At 35.2% G+C, this 25,105-nt stretch overlaps 1 protein-coding gene across 1 annotated transcript in view; it reads right to left on the reverse strand.

The window, feature by feature from the left end:
• The window catches only part of SLCO6A1 (solute carrier organic anion transporter family member 6A1), a 111,420-nt gene that overhangs the window by 39,295 nt on the left and 47,020 nt on the right, over positions 1–25,105 (reverse strand). Inside the window, exons 9-10 of the mRNA XM_059416388.1 lie at positions 22,952–23,147; positions 4,154–4,307 (exon numbers count right to left, since the gene is read on the reverse strand). Coding sequence (XP_059272371.1) covers positions 4,154–4,307; positions 22,952–23,147 — 350 coding nt within the window. The remainder of the gene's footprint in view (positions 1–4,153; positions 4,308–22,951; positions 23,148–25,105) is intronic.

Raw genomic sequence — 25,105 nt, forward strand, 5'->3', positions numbered from 1 at the left:
AAAATTTTTTTTACTTATTTATTTGAGAGAGAGAAAAAGAATGTTTGCAAGTGGGGGGGGGTAGAGAAGGAGGGAGAGAATCTCAGACTCCCCACTGAGTGAGAAGCTTGACATGGGTCTGATCTCATAACCCTGAGATCATGACTTGAGCTGATTTTCTACTAGAACTTTTTATTATCTTAGCCCAGTCAGAAGCCAAGGACGCTCTCATCCTATAGTTCATTCTCCTTGAACAATGAGGAATACAGAGAACAATGAAAAGTGGACCTGAAATTTAGACAAAAGATAAATGCATAATAAATGGTTGCAGACAATAGAACCTAGGCTGACAAAGGGGAAAATGAAAATAAGAAGAAGGTTTAGTGAGCAAATGGTAGAACCACAAGACATTTGGCCCTGGAAGGGTTGAAGGACCATGGAGTCATATTCAAAGCAATATAATCAAAATGCCAAAAGTTACATTAAAATAAAATAGTAACATATATTCAATTCAAATAATTAAAAAAAAGAAGGTAGATCCAAATCCATTATATCAATAATTACAATAAATTCCAATAGAAGAAAAATTCAGTTAAAAGAGATTTAGCAGATGGGCTTCTGCATGGCTCAGTTGGTTAAGCGTCCAATTCTGATTTCAGTTCAGGTCATGCATGATCTCAGGGGGGTGAGATTAGTTATGTCATGCTCCTCACTTAGTGGGGAGTCTGAGATTCTCTCCCTCCCTCTCTGCCCCTCCCCCCACTTGCACACGCTCTTTTTCTCTATCTCAAATAAATAAGTAAATCTTAAAAAAAAAATAGATTAGCAGCATTGAAGAAAAAGCAAAACCATATTACATGCTGACTATAAGAAACACTTTAAATGTAGACACAAATAGTTGGAACATAAAATGATGAAATAAGATATACACGGAAACAGTCAGCAAGAGAAAGCTAAAGTAACTATTTAAAATATAGATGTTAATGGGCACCTGGGTGGCTGAACTGGTTAGGTATCTGCCTTTGGCTCAGGTCATGATCCCAGGGTCCTGGGATTGAGTCACCCATTGGGCTCCCTGCTCCATGAGAAGCCTGTTTCTCCTGCTGACCCTGATCTCTGTCTCTCATGAATAAATAAATAAATATATATTTTTTAATTTTAAAAATTTTAAAATAAGATACAGATGTTAAGACAAAGACAATGACCAGGGATGGAAAAAGACACTTAATAAAAATGAAAATAACTCAGTAATGAGATGTAACAATTATCAATGTGTATACATAGAATAGTCTAAAAATACATGAAGCTGAAACTGAGAAATAGACAATTGTAAAATTTTATTGGGAGATAAAATAATTGGCTTATCATTAAGAGAAGAACAAATACAAGTAAGACTCATGGATGATCCACATAATGTACCTAACAGTAGGAAAGTTAAAATAGCAATGATTAATAATTTCCAGGAAAGAGAGGGGGAAATGGATAAAATATTTTAAATGATGGAGAATTTCACCAGGGTTTTGCATCCTACAAAAACATAAATGTTAGAACTGAAAAACATGGTGAGTAAACACAGCAGAAAGCCTATTTGTAAGGGTGTGGGGTAGAATTCTAAGATGCCACCTAAGATTCTCACCCCCATTGCATAAGCCTGCATGATTCTGAGGACTATGAATTGCTGAAATTCTCTCCCCTTAGTAAATTATGTTATGTGGTATAGATGACTATAAAAGAGAGAGGATAAACCTCACCTAACTAGGTAAGCCTTGAAAAGTACTGGGATTTTTCTGAAATTAGAGATTCAAAGCATGTGATATAGGAGTGACTGTCTGTTCCAGCCTTGAAGACAAAGGGAATCATGCAGAAAAGAATAGGGGTAGCTTATAAGAGCTAAAATGGGTCTTCAGTTGACAGCTAGCAAGGAAACAAAGACCTCATTCTTTACATCCCAAAACAACAGAATGGCCAATAACCTGAATGAACTTGGAAGCAGAATCTTTCCCAGAGCCTCCAGAAAGGAGCACAGCCCAGCCAACACACAGATTTCAGTCTGTGACACTCAACAAAGAACCCGGTCATGGCGTCTGGAAATATGACCTTAGAACTGTGAAATAAACAGAATTATTTAAAGACGCTAGGCCTGTGGTAATTCATCAGGTAGCAATAGTAAATTAACTTATGGTTCCCCACTGCCCACAAAAAAGAGAAGAGAGTAAGGGAGAAACAACAGCTGAGAATTTTCCAACAGAACCACATAAATCTACTGACCAAAGATGCTCTGTGGAAACCAAGCAAAGTAAGTGTAACGAAAATCCAATCTAGGACTATCAAAGTAAAACTGCTGAGAACCAAAAACAAAAAGAAAATCCTAACAGCCACCAAGCAGTAAGAGATATATATACGACAATCACATGGCATCTTTTAAATTCCAGGGTGGCAGGACTGGGGGTGGGCTGATCACTGCCAATATAGAATTCCAGACCCAGTGAAACGGTTTTTGTTTTTTGTTTTGTTTTGTTTTTCAGAAATGAAGGTGAAATATGGTTCTTCAGGAAGAAAGAAAGTAATCTCATATGAAAACATGGAAATACAAGGAAATGAGTAAATATAAGTGTATACTGACTTTACAAAACAATAATAATAGTTCATATTATTTAAAATACATGAAGAAATACAGTAGATGATAAAAATAAAACTAAGGTGGAAAGTGAGTAAATGAAGTTAAAATATTCTAAGGATGTGCCAATGGAAGGAGATTTTAAAGCCTGGCTTCTTAAAATTCTTAATGTATTGGGCAAGATTAATATTCCCCTTCATAGATAATTAGAATGAGGCTCCTGTTATAATAGAGCAATCTTTGGGAAAAGCACCATGATCCTGATATTTAAAATAACTGAAAAAATATTTTCAATGGCGGGAATTCCATTAACATCATTTATATACAAAATTACTTTTTATATATACTATTTCTTTTATTTAATTGTCATTTAATAACATTTAATAAAATTAAATTATTTAATGAGATTATTAAATATTTGTTTAATAAAATTATTTATAATTTATAAGATTTATATTGGTATCAATTATTTCCCATTTGAAATTAAAGCATATTTTAACTATTCATCAGTTCCATCCATATCAAATTGCATTAATCATTTAACATCTATTAATCATTCTATCCATATCAATTTGTATTAATCAAATTCTATAAATAGCTTTGGCTATTTTCCACTTCCCTTCAGAGCCATTAATTCTATCAAGGCTAATTCCGGATAATTTTTAACAGCTTTAATATTTGTCCAAAATATTTTATTCTTCTTGCAATTTTCCTCAGTATCAAATGTTACCACACAGATTGAGTGACAATTTTGTGGATTACTTCTATCACTGCTACTCATTGAGTTAATTACTCCTAGACAAATGCAAGAAGATTATAAACACTTTTATGAAAAAGAAAAAAATCCCTAAGGATTCCCTAAAAGAGAATCCCCCAAGAAAAGAAAGAAGGAAATCTATGGTGGCTGTTTTAGCTCTTGAATATCACATGGGTTCAAAACACAGAGGTCAAACAATTAGGCTTTATACTGTAGTGAAAACATGAGCATTTAAAAAGGTCGTTTGTTTTTTTCAAACTGAAATGGAGGAGAAGAAGTTGGAAGGAATATAAAGTAAGATTCTCCCTAAGTTAATAAGTTGCTGAAGAGAGGTAATGGACATATAGGAGTTCAGCATGCTTTTTTATTTTCTCTTACACTTAACGTTTTCCATAGTAATATATTTTAAAGACTTAAAGTATCATTTAAAACATATACTGTAACATTTAAGAAGAGATATTTTGAAAGTGTATGTAACCTTTTTTATATTGATATTCATTAAAAACAATTGAAGATATAGTATTAAGTCATACACTGGTGAAAACCTGACTATGAGGAACTGGAGTTGGTCAGGTATGCTAATATGCTATTTTTAAAAAGTGACCTGTATATAACAGGAAAAAACACATTTTTATGTAGGTGTATAAATAACAAAAGACATTATTTAAAAAAAAAAAAGACATTATTGCTTTCTATGGGGGTAGTATAATGCCCATTGGTCACAATAAATAAAGATCTCTCTTGCTCTCTCCCCCTCACAAAGACCAGCCAGAGGGAGAAGCATAATAAAAAATAATTACCTTGCCATCATTTAATGTTTTAAATAGTGTACAGCCTGCATAGCAAGGAGAAAAATATCCAATATTATCTCTTCCACAGATAGCAGAATAAAATGAAGATGAGCATTTACAGTGAGAATTACAAGGAGCTGTCAGGTTTCCCAACTGTCCTGTTCTGTAAAATAAAAGAGATTTAATGTAATTATACCACAGTATTATACTTATTAATGTAAATATCAGGATATCAATGAAATCCATAAACATGATTATTTAAATTAATTTCTTTTTATCAAGTTTATTGAAGCATACTCAATATATACAATAAAGTTTACAACCTGAATTTTTTTAATATATGTATACACTTGTGAAATCATCACAATCATGTTAACAAACAATCATCACCTCCAAAATTTCCTTGTGCCCCTTTTTAAATACCTCTGTCCCCTGGCATCTGCTGATGTATCTTCTGCTGTTATTCATTAATTTGAATTTTATAGAATTTTATGAAATGGAATCATACAGTATGTACACTGTCTTTGTCTGCCTTCTTTCATGCAGTTATTCTTTATATGGTCTTTGTATAATGATATGTCTCCATGTCTCCTGGGTAAATACTAAGGGGTAGGATCATATAACTTTTTGAGAAACCATCACTTTTCCAATTTGGTTGTGCTATTTTATATTTCCATTAGCAGTGTATAAGAGTTTTAGCTGTTTTCTACATTCCTCACCAACACTTAGTATAATTAGTCTTTTTTTTTAAGATTTTTTTTAATGTATTCATTTGAAAGAGAAAGAGACTGAGAGAACAAGTGGGGTGAGGGGCAGAAGGAACCTTCTGAGCAGGGAGCCCAATGTGGGGCTCGATCCCAGGACCCCAGGATCAAGACCTGAGCTAAAGGCAGATGCCTAACCAACTGAGCCACCCGGGTGCCCCCAGTCTTTTTAATTTTAGACATTCTAACAAAAATATAGTAGATTCATACTGTGGCTTTTAATATTCCTTTCCCTCAACGCTAGTGATGTTGGCCATCTTTCATATAATTATTTCTCATCTATATATATTTGGTTAAATGTCTGTTTAAACCTTTTGCCCATTTGTATTTTATCTTCTTATTATTAAGCATTGAAATGTCTTTATATATTCTGGAAACAAGTCCTTCATCAGATATCTGATTTTCAAATATCTTCTCACCCTTAACAGGGTCTTTCAAAGAACAGAAATATTTTATTTTGATGTAGACCAATTAATCAATGTATTTCTTTATGGATCATATATTTGGTGCCTATCTAAGAAAACTTTGCTGAGCCCCAGTTTACAAGATATTCTCCTATATTCTTGGTATTTTATATTTTATAGTCACATCTACAATCCATTTTAACTATTTTATGTGCTGCATGATAGGGACCAAATTTCATTTGTCTACATATAGATATCTCTTTGTTCCATCATCATTTGTTAAAATGACTGACTATATGTTCTCCACTAAATTGCCCATGTATCTAGGGCGCCTGGGTGTCTCAGTGGGTTAAGCCTCTGCCTTCGGCTCAGATCATGATCCCAGGGTCCTGGGATCGAGCCCCACATTGGGCATTCTACTGGGCAGAAGCCTTCTTCCCCCATACCCCCTGACAGCCTCTCTGCCTACTTTTGATCTCAGTCTGTCAAATTAAGAAAAAAAATATTGCCCATGCATCCTATCAAAAATAAATTATCCATTTACATGTGGGCCTATTTCTAGATTCTCTGTTCTTTACACTGATATATCTGTCTATATTTACACCAATACTATTTTCTTCATTACATTAGCTAATAACTCTTGAAATCAAATAGTGTTTTTCCTCCACTTTTCATCAGAATCTTTTTCTAGGTCCTTTGTATATTGTATGAATTTAAGTTATTGTAAGGTATCTGAAAGAGAAAGCCTGTTGGGATTATTTTTTTTTAATTTTTTATTTTTTATAAACATATATTTTTATCCCCCAGGGTACAGGTCTGTGAATCACCAGGTTTACACACTTCACAGCACTCACCATAGCACATACCCTCCCCAATGTCCATAACCCCACCCCCTTCTCCCAACCCCCCTCCCCCCAGCAACCCTCAGTTTGTTTGGTGAGATTAAGAGTCACTTATGTTTTGTCTCCCTCCCAATCCCATCTTGTTTCATTGATTCTTCTCCTACACCCTTAACCCCCCATGTTGCATCTCCACTTCCTCATATCAGGGAGATCATATGATAGTTGTCTTTCTCTGTTTGACTTATTTCGCTAAGCATGATATGCTCTAGTTCCATCCACATCATCGCAAATGGCAAGATTTCATTTCTTTTGATGGCTGCATATATTCCATTGTGTATATATACCACATCTTCTTGATCCATTCATCTGTTCATGGACATCTAGGTTCTTTCCATAGTTTGGCAATTGCGGACATTGCTGCTATAAACATTTGGGTGCACGTGCCCCTTTGGATCACTACGTTTGTATCTTTAGGGTAAATACCCAGTATTGCAATTGCGGGATCATAGGGTAGTTCTATTTTCAACATTTTGAGGAACCTCCATGCTGTTTTCCAGAAGGGTTGCACCAGCTTGCATTCCCATCAACAGTGTAGGAGGGGTCCCCTTTCTCCACATCCTCGCCAGCATTTGTCATTTCCTGACTTGTTAATTTTAGCCATTCTGACTGGTGTGAGGTGATATCTCATTGTGGTTTTGATTTGTATTTCCCTGATGCCGAGTGATATGGAGCACTTTTTCATGTGTCTGTTGGCCATCTGGATGTCTTCTTTGCAGAAATGTCTGTTCATGTCTTCTGCCCATTTCTTGATTGGATTATTTGTTCTTTGGGTGTTGAATTTGCTAAGTTTGCTAAGTTCTTTATAGATTTTGGACACTAGCCCTTTTTCTGATATGTTGCTTGCAAATATCTTCTCCCATTCTGTCAGTTGTCTTTTGGTTTTGTTAACTGTTTCCTTTGCTGTGCAAAAGCTTTTGATCTTGATAAAATCCCAATAGTTCATTTTTGCCCTTGTTTTCCTTGCCTTTGGTGATGTTCCTAGGAAGATGTTGCTGTGGCTGAAGAAAAAGAGGTTGCTGCCTGTGTTCTCCTCAAGGATTTTGATGGATTCCTTTCTCACATTGAGGTCCTTCATCCACTTTGAGTCTATTTTTGTGTGTGGTGTAAGGAAATCAATGCACAGAAATCAGTTGCATTTCTTTACACCAACAAAAGACAGAAGAAAGAGAAATAAAGGAGTCAATCCCATTTACAATTGCACCCAAAACCATAAGATACCTAGGAATAAACCTATCCAAAGAGGCAAGGAATCTATACTCAGAAAACTATAAAGTACTCATGAAAGAAATTCAGGAAGACACAAAGAAATGGAAAAATGTTCCATGCTCCTGGATTGGAAGAATAAATATTGTGAAAATATCTATGCTACCTAAAGCAATCTACACATTTAATGCAATTCCTATCAAAGTACCTGTTGGGATTTTGATTGTCATCACACTGAATACAGACATCAGCTTGGGGAGGATTAACTTCTTAGCATATTGAGTCTTCACACCCATGAACATGGGATATCTATTTAAAAATTTAGGTCTTTAATTTAGTACAGGAATATTTTGTAGTAATTATGAATAGGGCTTTCACATCTTATATTTGACCTTAAGTATTTCTTCTTTTTGATACTAATTCTAATGGCATTTTTGTGTATTATCAATTTCCAGTTGTTTGTAGGTAGTATATAAAAACACCATAGTTTCTTGTATAATGATCTTTTCTTCTATAGTATTTCTTTTTGTTATTTTTTACACTAATTTCTGCTTATTTGTAGGTTGTATGTAGAAAAACTGTAAGTTCTTACATGTTGATCTTGTGTCCTGCAAACTTGCCAAAGTCATTTTTTTTAAGATTTTTATTTGACAAAAAGATAGCAAGTCAGAGAGAGCACAAGCAGGGGGAATAGCAGAGCAAGAAGGAGAAGCAGGCTCCCTGTTAAGCAGGGAGCCAGTTGCTGGGCTGGATCCCAGAACCCTGGAATCATGACCCAAGCTTAAGGCAGATGCTTAACCCACTGAGCCACCCAGGTGCCCCTAAACTCGTTTTTTAAATTATAGTAGGTTCTGAATCTTCATATACAAAAGCAATTTTGTCACCTTCAAATAAACACAATTTTACTTCTATTTTTCTTATCAGGATGCCTTTTCTTTCCTTTTCGTACAGTATTGCAATGGTTAGAACATCCACAATAATGTTAATATAGAAGTACTGGAAGTAGATATTATTATACTCCTGGTTATTCAATGTTTCATCATTGTCTTAGTCTGCTCAGATTCCTGGAACAAATACTATAGATTGGGTAGTTTAAACAACAAACATTTATTCCCCACAGTATCTGGTGTGGGCTCTCTTCCCAGATTACAGACCATCACCTTCTCAATGTATCCTCACATGGCAAATTGAGGGAAGTCTTTGGTTTATTCCCCTTCTTATAAGGACATTAACTTCCATCATCAGGGGGAGGGTGGTCTACCCTCAGGACCTTATCTAAACCTAATATCTCCTTAAGGCTCCACCTCCTAACACAATCACATTGGAGATTAAGGCTTCAACATATGAATTTAGTGGGAGAGTAAACACATTCATTCCACAATAATCACTAAGTAGAGTGTTAACTTTATGTTTTTACACTTCCCTTCCATTCCTAGTTTCCTAGTTTATAAGGAATAAATGTTGCACTTCATTGTGGAGCTTTTTGACACTATTGTGATTATGGGTTTTTTCATTTTTAGTTTATTAATATGTGGATTATATCAATTGGCTTTCAACTATTAAAGCCACCTTACATTCCTTTGATAAATCTTGCTTAATCATAGTTTATTTTCCTTTTACTATACTATTGGGTTCAATTTGCCAGAATTTTTTTAATAGTTTTTGAATCTATGTTCATGAGAGAAATAGGTCTATAGTTCTCTTTTCTTACAATGTCTTTTGTCCAGTTTTGAAATAAAGGTAATGCAAGTTTTATAGAATATGTTGGAAAGTATACACTCCTTTTCAATTTTCTGAAAGAATCTGTGTAACATCAGATATTGTTTAAATATTTGGTTTAGTTCTCCAGCAAAACCATTTGGGCTTGGAATTTTCTTTGTCAGAAAGTAATTTAAGTACAAATCTGATTTACTTACTAGACACATAGTTTTTTTCTTTTATATGAGTATGTGTCCTTTGAAGCATTTACCCATTTCATGGAAGCCATCAGATTTATGAGCATAAGTTATTTATAACATCACCTTACTATCCTTTTAATACTGATGGAATCTACAAAAACATCACATCAGAACTCTAATTCTTGATAGTGGTAGTTTTCTCTGTCTAGAGATTTAGCAATTTTATCGATCTCCTCAAAATTTGACCTGATTATATTTCCTCTATTGTTTTTCTCATTTCTACTTCATTGATTTCTGTTCTAACTTCAATTGTTTCCCTTCTTGTACTTACTTTGGGATCAATATGCTTTGATGTTTCTCGTTTATTAAGGCAGACGCAAGTGTCATTTGTTTGAGATTTTTTTCTTCTCTAATATAAGCTAATACATTTTCCTCTAAGTACTGTCTTAGCGACATTCTGTAAGTTTTGTTACTTGTGTTTTCATTTTCATTCACTTCAAAAATTCTTCTTCTGAAGAAATTATTTGAACACAAGTTATTTAGGGGATTGTTATTCAGTTTCCAAATATTCAGGACTTTTTCAGAAATCTTTTTACTAATGTGCATCTAATTTAATTTCATCATGGTCAGAAATTTAATTCAATTATATGGTTTAATCCTTTAAATTGACTGAGATTTGCTTTACAGAATATGCTTGACTTTGGGTTTCCTGTGCTATTTTATTTTTATTTAAAGATTTTATTTATTTATTTGACAGACAGAGATCTCAAGTAGGCAGAGAGGCAGGCAGAGAGAGAGAGGAGGAAGCAGGCTCCCTGCTAAGCAGAGAGCCCGATGCGGGGCTCGATCTCAGGACTCCAGGATCATGACCTGAGCTGAAGGCAGAGGCTTTAACCCAATGAGCCACCCAGGTACCCCTGGGTTTCCTGTGTTATTAAAAAGAATGTGTATTCTTTGATATGCGAAATATCCTATAAATGTCAATCATGTGAAGTTGGTTGTTAATATTATTCAAATCTTTTGCATCCTCACTGAGGTATTTTTGCCTATTTCTATCATTAAGAGAAGAGTATCAAAATAACTATCTTTGTGGATTTCTGTATTTCTACTTGCAGTGTCTAAGTTTTTGCTTCACATATATTAAAGCTCTTTCATTTGGTTCATAATATTAAGAATTGTTTCAATTCTTGATTAGTTGATCACTCTATCATTACATAATCACCTTATTCCTGCTAATATTATTTGTTCCCAAATCTGCTTTGTCTATGATTATACTCCAGCTTTCTTTAGATTACTGTTAATATGATACATCCTTCCCCCCCCCCCTTTTACTCATAATCTACTTGTGTCCATATTTGAAGCACATTTCTTTTACGCAACATATATAGTTGGGTCTTGCTTCTTTTTTTTTCATCAACTTGGAAATTTTCTGCCTTTTTACTGACATTATATGTAATTAGCACTATTGTTAGATTTGAATCTACCCTTTCTAGTTGTTTCCTTTTTTATCTTTTCTTTGTTCTCTTTTTTCTTTTTTTGGCTGATTTGAGACTAAACAAATGTTTTTATAAAATTCTATTTTAATTTATGTGTCAGCTTAGTTTACTAGCTGTGATCCTGTTATTTTATGATGCTTCAGCATGTATATTATACATGTTTAGCTTAACACAGTCTACCAACATGTGATATATAGCACTTCGAGTAAACCCATATTATGTTTATCTATTTTAAATAATTATTTTAAAAGAGATTTAATTAAGAAAAAATACCTATAAATTACCATTTCTTTTCCTCTTCTTTGCTTTGTGTAGTTCATATTCTTATCTGGTATCATTTTATTTCATCCAGAAAGACATTTGTAGAGATTTCATTTAGTGTAAGTCTGTTGTTCAAATACTACTTACATTATTTGTGTGTAAATTATTTTTCCTTCATTGTTTATAGACATTCTGACTTGGTATAGAATTATTAGTTGACTTTTGTCTTTCAGTACTTCTAAAATATCCTACTGTCTTCTTATCTGCATTGTTTCTTTTTTTCAACTTAAATTCAATTAGCCAAGGTATAGCAATCATTAGTTTTTGATGTATAATGTTCAATGATTCATTAGTTGAGTATATCACCCAGTGCTCATCATATCATGTGCCTTCTTTAATGCCCATCACCCAGTTATGTCACCCCCCCACCCATGTCTCTTTCCACAACCCTCTGTTACTCTTATCTTTGGTCGTTTGTATATAACGTATTTTTCCCACTCCTAACTGCTTTTAAGATTTTTTCTCTACACTCATTTTGAGCAATTAGATTATTATGTAGCATGATATAATTTTCTTCATGTTTCTTGTTCTGAGGGTTTGCTCAGTTTCCCGGATCTGTTCTGTAGGTTTACAGTTTACATGAAATTTTTAAAGCTTGAACATAATTTTTTCAATTACTTTTTTTTCCTCAAGGCCCCTCCTTTGGAGACTCCGGCTGTATATATGGTTGGCCACTGAACTTGTCCAACTCACTGGATGCTTCAATTTTGTTAATTGTATTTTCTCTGTATTTTTCATTGGATATATATTGTTATTAATTTCAAATTTATTAAATCATCTGCAATGTCTAATCTGTCATTAATCTCATAGTGTTTTCCTCAGAGTTCCTGGTTTTTTGTTTCTATATACTCAATTTGGGTTTTTTAAAAATATCTTTTACTTAACTTTTTGAACATATGGAATACTAATATAATAACTGTGTTAACTCTGATAATAACATCCGTCAGTTATGGGTCAGTTTTGACCAGCTGATTTAGCTTCTTCTTATGGGTTGTATTTTCCTGCTGCTTTGAATTCCTTACAACGTTTTACTGGATATTGGACTTTGTAAATTTCAATGTTGAATGTTGACTATTTTTTTATTTTTGTGACTATTTTTAAGCTTTATTCTGAAGAAACACTTTTATCTTTCTTAGCCGGTAGGCAGATTTGACAGGAAGAGCGAGAGTAGTATTCGGTTTAGAATTAATTATCACCCACTGCTGAGACAAGATCCTTCTGTGTACTTTACATACTATGATTTTTGAGGTTTCAATTTGACTGACTAGAGCAGATATTATTGACAATTTTGTATGAGTGGTGTACACTGTAATTCTCATTCTCTTGGTGGACTTAGACTCAATAACTTTCTTCAAACATAGCCTAGTTACTAGCTACCACTTTACTGAATACATAAGAGAGTCTTCTACAGGTATGTCCTCTAGTATACAAGCCTGTGAACCCTAGCTCTATTGGTCTCTCTGAACTCTCAGTTCAATGTCCTCAATTCAGGCAATCAGCCAGGATCTGTCTCATTTGCATTCCCTGTGCTACGACCTTAAAACTCTACTAAGGCAGTAAGCTGGAGGAATTGCAGGGCTCATCTTGAATGCTTCTCATCTCATGTACCACTGTCCTTCAGTGACTGATTCCAAGATCTTGAAAACCACTGTTTTGATTTTTGTCAAATTTTCGGTTGTTTTGGTAGGAGAGGAAATCTGTTATCCCATCTTGGCTGGAAGTGAAAGCCCAGAACAATTTCCAAATATAAATTTAGAATGAAGCCAAAGGGTCTTACTTTATATTATAAATCATTTGAAAAAGTACCTATAGTTCAAAATAATTTTAGATTATTATATTCTGATTTATAAACTAGATATTTGAATAATTTTAGGTCTACAGAATAATTGAGCATACAGAGTTACCATATACCTCTTTCTCCTTCAACACACAGTTTCAGCAATTAGTAGTAAGTTGCCTTAGTGTGGTACATTTTTTCACAATTGATCTTATATCAGTTATTACATCAGTATTCCATATGTTCAAAAGAGTAAATAGAAATTTTTAAACTTTTATTTCTTTATCTGACAGAGAGAACAGAAACAGGGGGATGGGCAGAGGAAAAGGGAGAAGCAGACTTCCCGCAGAGCAGGGAGCCCCATGTGGGACTCGATCCCAGAACCCTTGGATCATGACCTGAACTGAAGACAGATGCTTAACTGACTGAGCCATCCAGGCACCCCCAGAGGATATTTTTAAAAGCCCAAATCAGATATGCAATTTTGCCAATAATTTTGCCTTTTCCAGAATGTCTTCTAGTTGGAATCATATAATATGTAACCTCCATACTGTCTCTCTCACTTAGCAATATATACATCTAAGGTTCTTCCATGTCTTTTTGTGGCTTAATAGTTCATTTTATCACTGAATAATTTTCTGTGTATGGTGTACTATAGTTTATCTATTCAACAACTGAAAGGTATGTTGATTATTTCCAATTTTAGTGATTATGAATGAAGATGCTATTAACATTCACTGATGGGTTTTTGTGTGAATGTAAGTTTCCAATTCCTTTGAGTAAATACCGGAAAGCACAATTGCTGAATGGTATGGAAAAGCTATGTGCAAGCGATATGAGAAACTGCCAAACTGGTAAAGTGACTTACTATTTTATATTACCAGTAGCAGCAAATGTGAGTCGTTTTTACTTCACATCCTTGCTAGCATTTGGTTTTGTCAGTTTTTTTGGATTTCAGCCATTTCAATAGATGTGTAGTGGCATCTCATTGTTGTTTTAAGTTGCAGGTCCTTGATGGCATATAATTCTAAACATATGTTCATGTGCTTACTGGCACCTGTACATCTTCCTTAGTGAGGTGAATGTTCAGACCTTTTGGCCATTTGCAATTGAGTTGTTTCTCTGTAAATTGATGGGTTTTAAGAGTTCTTTAAATATTTGGGGTATGTCCTGTATCAAATATGTATTTTTTTCCCAAATTGTGCATCATCTTTTAATTCTATTAACAGCGTCTTTCACAGAGTATGATTTTAATTTTAATGACATTTAACATATCTTTTTTTTTCTTTCATACTTCCTTTTTTTGTGTTGTATCTGAAATATCATCACAAAACCCAAGGTTATCTAGATTTTATCCTACTTTATCTTCCAGAAGTTTTATAGTTTGGTGTTTATATTTAAGTCTATAATCCATTTTTAGTTAGTTTTGATTTAATTTTTGTAAAGCATGTAAGTCTGTCTGTCTCTAGATTTTTTTTCTTTTTCTTTTCTTTTCTTCTTCTTCTTCTTCTTCTTCTTTTGCATGTACATGTTCAGTTTTTCTAGCATCATTTGTTGAAAAGATTATCTTGGTTGCAGTCCAAGATGATGACATAGGGACCTCCAGAACTGACCTCCTCCCAAGGACACCAAATCTATAGCCACACAGAGAAATTCCACTGAAAAGAATCCAAAACTAGCTGAATCCCTCCTACCCATTGGGCAAGTAAGAGAATTCCATCACCCACACTGAACAGGGAGGAAACCCTGAGACATATTTTTTACCATGATCCCTTCCCCAGGCGCAGTGCCTGATATTCAGGAAGGACCACCCAACTAGCAACCTCTCCGTAAGGAGTGAAGAGAATCGACCCCACATCTATTGCATCAACTTTTAAGACTCACACCAAGTGGTAGACACCCAAAACACTTAGCTCCAAAAGCCAATGCGGCTTGCATCCACACATCCATGAGATTGTGGCAAAGAAGAAACATTTAATGGTCTCTGCAGACTCACCATGGCTATCCCACAGGGCTCAGCACAGAAAGAGAATGGAAAAAATGCTCATCTCTATCATTGCCTGAAAGAGGTCTATCTGCATAATTTAAAAGTCACTACTTGAGGGTCAGGCTTCTAATTTAACATGTATTCAGGGGCTGATCACAATGCTCCTTGCAGAGTTCCACAATACTGTAGCAAACAAAGAAACAGTTCTTTTTCTTTTTTATTCTTATTTTTTCTTCCTTTCTTTCTTATTTTTTCTTTTCTTTTCTTTTCTTTTTTTAGATTTTATTTGTTTATTTGACATGCAGAGAGAGAGAGATGGCTCGATCCCAGGACCCGGGGATCATGACCAGAGCCGAAGGCAGATGTCTAAGGACTGAGACACCCAGGCCCTTCCAAAGAAACAGTTCCTAACCAGCTATTTCCACAGGGTTCAGTGCAGAGGGAGCAAGAAAAAATACCCATCTTTCACATTTTCCCTGAAAGAGGCCTATTTGAGTATTTTAAAAGTAGCTGTCTGAGCATCAGGTTTCCAATTTAGAAGGCCTATTGGGGTTGACTGCAATCCTCCCCAGAGATCAGGGAAACCATTAGACACCACGTTTGCCTTCTCACTTGAGCTCATTCCAAATTGCCAATGTCTCCCTAGAAGCAGCTTCCACCTATACTGGCATCCCTGTTTTGTTTTTTTTTTTTTTAAAGATTTTATTTATTTATTTGACAGAGAGAGAGATCACAAGTCGGCGGAGAGTCAGGCAGAGAGAGAGAGAGAAGCAGGCTCCCGCTGAGCAAAGAGCCCGATGCGGGGCTCGATCCCAGGACACTGAGATCATGACCTGAGCCAAAGGCAGCGGCCCAATCCACTGAGCCACCCAGGCACCCCGGCATCCCTGTTTTTTTGTGGCTGCCACCCAAAGGATGTGTCCCAGGATTGTATGGCTCTCATAGCCAAAAGGTGTTGCACTGAGAAGTCCCACAGGACCATAGCATACAAAGAAGCAGTCATTAATGTGCACAGATCTACCCTCCCGCAGCTATACACTCAAACCCAGCAAAGAGGTAACAGGCAAAAAAAAAGCACAACTCCCAGTTTCTCCCTGGAAGAGTCCAAACTAACTCTTTCTTAACAGTGCTGAGGGTACAGCTTCCAATTAGACTAAATCTAGGTACTGTTATTCTCCCCTTTGGGACACTGAGAGGTCTAGCACATTCTCAATAGGACCCACAAAGAAGGTAATTTGGACAATCACAAAAGTTTGAGAGACAACCAAGAGCCCAGGCTTGGCTGAAGGAAAAGTTTCATGTAATTATAATTACAGGTGCGATTATAAATAAGGTCTATCTGGTTAATATAGTTAATAAAAATAAACATAACTACAAGAATTTGTTAATGGACACACAGGTATAAAGATGTAAACTGTGACATCAGAAACATAAAATGTAGGGAAGGAGTAAAAAATTAGAGCTTCTGGGGCGCTTCGGTGCATCAGTGGGTTAAAGCCTCTGCCTTTGGCTCAGGTCATGATCTCAGGGTCCTGGGAGGAGCCCCGCATCAGGCTCCCTGCTCAGTGGGAAGCCTGCTTCCCCCCCCCCACCCTGCCTCCACTCTCTCTGCCTACCTCTCTGCCTACTTGTGATCCCTCTGTCAAATAAATAAATGAAATCTTTAAAAAAAGAAATTAGAGTTTTAGTATGTGTTCAAGGTTAAGCTGAGCTCATTAAAAATATGTTTTATGTAGACCTCATGGTAACCAGAAACACAAAATCTATAGTAGACACACAAAAGATATAGAGAAAGGAATCAGAGCATACCACTGCAGAAAATCATCAAACCACAAGGAGGAAAGCAAGAGAAGACAAAAGGAAACAGGAACTACAAACAGCCAGAAAACAATTAACAAAATGGCAACAAGTACATACCTTTTGATAATTACTTTAAATGTAATGGATGAAATTCTCCAATTTAAAGACATAGAATGACTGAATGGATAAAAACAAAACAAAACAAAACAAAACAAGACCGATCTATATACTGCCTACAAGGGACTCACTTCATATGTAAGGACACACACAGACTAAAAGTAAAGAGATGAAAAGGATTCCGTGCAAATAGAAGCCAAAAGAAAGCTGGGGTAGACAATAAACTGTAATGAGAGGCAAATATCATTTCATAATGAAAAAGAATCAATCCAGTGAGAGAATATAACATTTGCAAATATTTATTTATCTAACAGAGGAACATCTAAATATGTAAAGCAAATTTTAGCAGACCTAGAGGGAAAAACAGATAGCAATACAATTATAGTAGGGGACTTAAACGCCCTACTTTCAACAAGGATAGATCATCCAGACAGAAAATCGGTAAAGAAACATTGGACTTAAACTACACATTGGGTCTGATGGACCGACAAACATTTACACAACACTGCATCCCCAGCAGGAGAGTACATATTCTTCTCAATTACATGTGGAACAGATCACATAGTAGGCCACAAAACAAGACTTATTACGTTTAAGAAGAGTGAAATCATATCAAACATCTTTTTCAACAATAGTATGGAACTAGAAATCGATTTCAATAAGAAAACTGGAAAATTCACAAATATGTTGAGGTTTAAAAACATCCTAATGAACAACCAATGGTTTAAAGGAGAACTCAAAAGAGAAATTTAAAAAATACCTTGAGATAAATAAAAGTAGAAGTGTAACATACCAAAATCTATGGGATGCAGCAAAAGAAATTCTGAGTGAAGTTCACACCAATAAATGCCTACATTATGAAAAAAGAAAGATCTCAAATAAACAACCTAATTTTATACTTCAAGGAATTATGAAAACAACAATCTAAGCCCAAAGTTAATAGAAGGAAGGAAACGACAAAGTCAGAACAGAAATAAGTGAAATAAAGACTAAAAAAGCAATAGAAAAGATCTATGGTTTTTTGAAAAGGTAAACGAAATAGACAAACTTTCAGCTAGACTTGCCAAGAAAAAAAGAGGACTCAAACAAATGAAATTATGAATGAAAAAGGAGACATCACAGATGACACAACACAAATACAAAAGATCATAAATGATGACTACAAACAATTACATGCCAACAAATTGTTCTTTCTTGCTTTCATCCTTCCCTCTTTTTTCTTCTTTCTTTTTCATTTTTTTTCCCTACTCTGGTTTTATTATTTTATGAGATTCTATTGTTTCTCATCTGTTAGAATGGAATTATACTTTTTCTTTTTAAAGATTTATTTGAGAGAGGGTATATTGTGCACGAGCAGGGGGAGTGGCAGAAGGAAAAAAAGAGCCCTCGAGCTGACTGCCTTGCAAACAGAGCCTGACAGGAGGCTCATCAAGATCATGACCTGAGCGGAAATCAAGTCACATGCTCAGCCAACTGAGTCACCAGGGGCCACGACAATGATATTTCTTAAAAATGTTTTAGGAGTCTCTATAGGATTCCCAGTATATAAGCAGGTTAAGTCTACTTTCAAATAACACAATACCACTTCATGGGTAGTGAAGGTACCTTGTAAGAAAATATTCTCAATTCCTCCTTCCTCTTTTATAAGATTTCTCTCATCTATTTCACAGTCCATAGACTTTAAACACTTAACATCTTATCGCCATTATTAGTTTGAACACAAGTCTTCAATTATACCAATTAAAAATAAAAAATGAAATATTATCCCTTCATTTATTCATTCTCTGGTATTGTTTCTTCATGCAAACTCAAATTTCTGACTCATATCATTTTTCTTTTTTCTGAAGGACTCCTTTAAATATTTCTTGCAAAGTAAGTTACTTGCAAAGCATGTTTCTTTGTTCGTTTGGGTGGACTCAAATTTCTGACTCATACCATCTTTCTTTTATCTGAAGAACTTCCTTAAACATTTCTGGCAAAGCATGTTTACAATTCATGTGGGTTTTTTTGTTTGTTTTTATCTGAGAATATATTTATTTCATGATTTTTGAAGGACAATTTCATTGCACATAGCATTCTAGGTTAATGATTTTTTTTTTCAGTCCTTTAAATATTTCATTTCACTGTCTTCTTTTTTGTATGGTTTGTAAGATTAGTCTGAGATAAATAATCCTTAATCCTCTATCAGTGAGGTTTTGTTTCTTCTGGCTTCTTTCAGGATTTTGTCATTGTTTCCTGATTCTACAGGTTGAATGCCTAGTTGTATTTTTTATTTTTTTTCCGTCATGGTGTTCTCTGAGCTCCCTGGATCAGTACTTTGGTGTTTGTTAATTCTGGACAATTCTCAGCCATTATTACTCCCTTCTTCTGTTCCTCTCTGTCCTTCTCTTTCTGGTGTTTGTTTTGCAATTGGTTTTAGCTTTGTAATTGCTACAGTTCTTGGACATTCTGTTTATTTTGGGTTGTTGGGTTTTTTTTCATCTTTTTCTCTGTACTTTTCGGTTTAAGAAGTTTCTATTGACATATCTTCACAGTCACTGATACTTTCCTCAGTTTTCTCCAGTCTACTGATGAGCCCACGAAAGGATTTCTTCATTTCTCTTATGGTTTTTGCTTTCTGAAATTTACCTCTGATTTTTTCTTGAATTTGTATTTCTCTTATTATCTATTTTTGCTTTCATGTTGCACACTTTTTCCCATTAGAACCCTTGGCATATTAATCTTAGTTATTTTACGTTCCCAGTCCAATCATTCCCAAACCTGTGCCATACCTGAGTCTGGGTCTGACGCATGTTGTGCTTTTTCGGTTTGCACGTTTTCTTGCCCTCAGAATACCTTGTAATGTGTTTGTTAAAAGTCAGGCATTATGCATCATGTTAAAAAAAAAGAGGTAAATTGGTCTTTTAATAAGAGGTTTTTATGTTTCTCTGTCTAGGAGTTAGGCTGTGTTTAAAGTTTGCTGTAGCAAGGTGGCAAAGGCCTCAGTTTCCCATGGTATCCTCATTCTGTCTTCCTAGTTGTCTTTGCGTTTCCCTAGAATCTTTTTATGAAACAGAGTGAGCCTTCCAGCTCTCTCAGTTGTGCTTCTCTGTTATAATGCTGGGGATCTAGTGGTGTGGCGGTAAGATATTGCTGAGGGAAAGTGCTCTATAATCTTACATTTAAATCTTGGATTTGGGGGGCACATGGGTGGCTCAGTAGGTTAAGCCTCTGCCTTCAGCTCAGGTCATGGTCTCAGGGTCCTGGGATCGAGCCCCGCTTTGGGCTCTCTGCTCAGTGGGGAGCCTGCATCCCCCTCTCTCTCTGCCTGCCTTTCTGCTACTTGTGATCTCTGTCAAATAAATAAATAAAAATCAAATCAAATCTTAGATTTTGTGTCTCTTTCCACCCCAGTGTGCCTGAGTCTCTAAGCTGTGACTTTCAGTTTTTCTGAGCCCCTTTTCTCCCTTCCCTTAGGTTAGACAGGAAGGTTAGAGAGGGATTGACTTGTCTGATTACCCTCCTTTTTAAAGTTTGGCAGGGGAAACTCTGGTCAAGTAGTTTCCGACAGGGTAAGGCTTCTGTTACAGACAGTAGACTTCTCTTGGGCATATTTCACATGGTTATTTTCCCTCTTCTCCTGCCCAAACACAAGAGGATTTTCTTTCAGTTTCCACTCTGAGAACCTGGTAGGGCACCTGGGATGTTGGGATGTTTAGAGTCATGAGAGTGTGTGGGGTCCTCCTACCACTAAGTCTCCAGTAGATTTTAACTCTCAAGTTACTCCATGTTCTACCTCCAGCAAATGATTAAGTGCTGTTTAATATTCAGTTCCAATGGCTTCTGCTCCAGCAAACTATAACTCTCCCTCCCTGCCTATCTCTCCACTTTGGGCCACAGCAGTTCACCCAGTCTGTCCTCTACTGTTAATTTTTTTTATCTGTTCAACCTCTTCCTTACTGTGAGGATGGGAGCGATGACTTATAAGCTCTTTACATACTGGAGTAGAAACTATAAGTCCTCTTGTTCTTTATTGTTTTTCACAACACTTACTAATATAAAAACAATCTTAGTGTGCAGACCATACAAAGACAGGAGATACAGATACAGATATCTAAACTATATGTATATATACTTACTTTTCTACTTCAAGCTGACATTTTGCCATGATACTTAAAATGTATAAGTGCTATAAGAGGTCCTTTTCTTCTCTCGCTTTATGGTTGTCAGATGTATGACATCTACAACCTTTGAAAAACTACACCAGACAATGTTATACTTCTCTTTCAGTAGTTATATATATTTTAAACGTAAGATGAAAAGTTAGTCTACTTACAAGTATATTTATCACTTGTTTTATTCCTCCTCTACCCTCCAGGTTCTCCTCTAGGATTATTTTGCTTCAGACTGAAAAAATACCTAATAATTTCTTTTAGAGCTAATAACAAATTTTACGAGTTATCCTTCACCTGAGGATATCTTTACTTCATTTTCATTCTTGAAGGCTATTTTCACTGGATAATAATTTTTAAGTCAACGTTTATTTTGGGGGGAGGGTTGTCGTTCAGCATTCTAAAGCTACTGTTTTACTCTCTTCTGAACCCGTGGTTTCTGAAGAGATATTCATAGTCATTTGTATTATTGCTCATATCAATACTGGTTTTTTTAATCCATTTGTCTATTTTTTTAAATTTTATTTTTTCCGTGTTCCAAGATTCATTGTTTATGCACCACACCCAGTGCTCCATGCAATATGTGCCCTCCTTAATACCCACCACCAGTCTCACCTAGCCCCACCTCCCCTCCAAAACCCTCAGTTTGTTTCTCAATATTGTTTCAACATTCTTTTTTGATCATGATGATCTCTGGATCCCCTGTGGTCTGTCCTATTGTCCGTTTTGTCTGATAATTTTGGGTATTATCTTTTTTTTTAGAGTGTTGGTTTTTTTCTGCAGCTAGTTAAAGAGTGCTAGATGACAAAATTAATCCAATTAGAAACCAAATTAACTCCTGGATAGGCTATAGTACATCTGGAAGGCCCTTACTCTCAGGTCTTAGCCTTACAGAGATATCAGAGAACAAGTAGTATTCATCACCGTTCCTCTTCCCAGTGTATGCTAAACTCACTCTCATCTACAGAGTATCACAGTACTGCTAGAATTTTCCTCTACTTTTTCTAAGATTTCTGCTTGATTACAGCTGCTTACATTCATAATTCAGCACATGTACTGAGTACTGAGTGAAAACCCAAGAGTGTTGTGTCATTTGTCTCTCTCTCTCTCTCCTCTCTGATATCCTGCGCAGCCCTATTTTTGTGTCTCTAGGTTGACGCATCTGTCACAAATGTGTGCTGATTTCTTGTCATCTAACTAGATGCTTTTTGCCCAGACCTTTGCCCAAATTCTCAGCTTCTTCTCAATGTTGAGAGTTAGCAAATACCTCTAAAGTATCCAAATGCAAGAAGTTGCTTCTCTTCTTTAGGGTATGCCTTATTCCAAAATTTTGGCCTTTCAATTTCTATTTGCCTAAACAATCCTCTGATACCTTGAGACAAATCTTTTAAACTTGATTCAGTTCTGTATAGCTGTTCTCAGTGGGAGCATTGGTCGGCCACAAATTACTCCATTGTGGGTAGCAATGAAACTCTTGTTTTTTTTTACTTATTTTACTTGCTCTGTCCTTAGGTTTTCTATTTAAATTCTGTTCTGCTGTGTTTAATATCAATCTCTGCCAAGTTCTTTGAATTTTTGGTTAAAGGAGATATTACTTACACATACTTTCAGCTGTACTTCAGTTCTATTCTTTGATATCTATAAAAAGGCAGATATATCAATTCAGGAACACAAGGTAAGGCTTTGTATAGACAGTATTGTCTTTTAGTTGTTAACCACTTAAATACAGAATATTACTTCTTGGTTCTGAATCATTTCAATGCCTTTTTTTCTTTAGTACTTTATGCATAAACAGCCGTGTCTCAAGCTACCATCATGATATTTCTGCCCTTAATATGAAAGGTAAAAGTGTGCTTTATATTTATTTTACATGTTGAATAATTCTAAGAATGGCATAAACTTACAGAGTTACTAGATAATTATTAACTAACTGAGAAATACATTGTTGACTTGAATGTAAATATTCAATCTGCAAAATAATATTTACCCGGAATAATCTTCATTGATCCCAGCAAATGGTACTGGAGCACAGTTTATAAAAATTACAAACCCAAAGAACATAAGTGATACAGCAGATGTAACCATTACAAATCTCATAAGGGCTTTACAAGACATGTGTAACGTGGAAACAATGATACCTCCCAGAAGCACGCCAAGTCCACCTGCTGGAAGTAAAACAAATCCTAAAAGAAAAAAGGAGGAAAAGAAAACAGTTTTTTAAAAAAAATAGCTGAAGATAGTACAGAACATTCATAGGTTGATACAATCCCCCAGCTCTAAACATAAATCAAATATAGATTTAAATAAAAAGACAATGAAATCTTAAAGGCATGATAAACATCTCAACAAACCTGAACCTTAAGAGAAGTACAAATTTGGGAGTAGGGCTAAACCTATAGGCCTAGTGGAACGATGGAGAAATTTTGCTCCTATGTGGTAACGACATCTAAGATAAACCCAGAACTTAATCCACGCAAAACAGAAGATGAGAACTGTCTTATTCAGAGCTATTATTGGATAGGTGTCTGGATTTATACCTTACAGCAAGAGACACGCCCATCACAAGAGTTCAGTAACAGAAACTTACTACCAAAAATTTAACTAAGCCACCCACTGATTCTATGAATGGGTGTACAATATTAACAATCTCACAACAAACTGAGAATTCAGAATAGTCACTATGAGAAATAGTCTTTTTTTCAATCAAGCATAAAGGATTAGATAGAGGTGAACAGGAGGAGGAAAAGAAAGAGGGAGAAGAAGACATGTAATTAGAAGATAGTCATATGAAAGTAGCACAGTAAATGCAAACATTGCTGTGATTTCCTTTGCTCCAAACATAAAGAAGTGGTAGATTTAGATAAGAATATAGCAAGAGAAATATATGGCAAAAAAAAACAAAAAAAGTTCCACCAACATCAGATTAAATTTATTATCTTTGAAGGTCTGTGGGAGACTTGTAAGTAAGTAATTTTAGAATGTTCAAAAAGATAAATGAAAGTTTAACTTCCATAAAAAGAAGAAATAAAATAAAAATATAAAGGAATGAAATAAGAGCAGATGAATAAAAAATAATAAACCTGGATATTTAAAACTCTAATTCCTAAAATAAAAACTAAAGTCCCAGACCAGAGATGTTTGAAAAGTTAATAGATTGGAAGAGAACATTGTATAATTCATGCACTATGTAATATTTTTTTAAAAAGAAGAGTGAAAGGAGAATAACCAAAATAAGTAATTAAAGGCAATGAGTACAGTAGAGAAATATGATAAACATTACCCAGTTGAACAAGGTCAAATTCAAAAGTAGTAAACCATGGTGACAGTATGCACCCTTGATATGATTTGATGCAAATGCCACTTTACTTCTGTGATCCTCCCTCTAAAACCCATAACTTTTGTATAATCACAGGTGGAAAAAAATCAGACAATTCCCAGTTAAGGAACATTCTAAAAAATACCTGACCAGCACTCTTCAAAACTGTCAAGATCATAAAAAACAGTGGAAGACTTAGAAACTGTCAAACCCAATAGACACCTAAGAGATATGATAACTAAATATGATGTATCCTGAATGAAATCTTGGGATAGAAAAAAGGACATTGTGTAAAAGCAAAGGAAATAAAAATGAGATACTGACTTCAGACAACAGGAAGAGGCTCTACAAAATGCTTTACTGCACGTGTGAGAAGTATAATGGAATAAATTCTGGGGAATTATTTCCCCAGAAGTAATACATGAACAATTGAAACTGAGAATAAGAAATTTCCACCATTAAAAAAAAAAAAACATTAGTTCTGGGAATAAAAGAACACTCCAACTACTGAGAACGATTAAGAGTAAATAATTGAATCTATCCTAAGATAGACAGAAGGTAAGAAAACTTCATATCATCAAGAATAAAGAGAAATTGTAAAAATCTTCCAAACAGCATGTTACTTGCAAAAGAATAATTATAGCTAATTCATAAATGATAAAATTATCTAGACATGATATGAGCATATGCACTCACTCTTGAAGAGTGGGGCTAGTGAACTATCTCAGTGGATAGTTAAAACCTCCTGAACTAGACTAGACATGAACACATGCACTCACTCTTGAAGAGTGGGGCTAGTGAACTACCAGTGGATTGTTAAAATCT

This window comes from Mustela nigripes, chromosome 12 (genome assembly GCF_022355385.1).
Source record: "Mustela nigripes isolate SB6536 chromosome 12, MUSNIG.SB6536, whole genome shotgun sequence".
NCBI lineage: Eukaryota > Metazoa > Chordata > Mammalia > Carnivora > Mustelidae > Mustela > Mustela nigripes.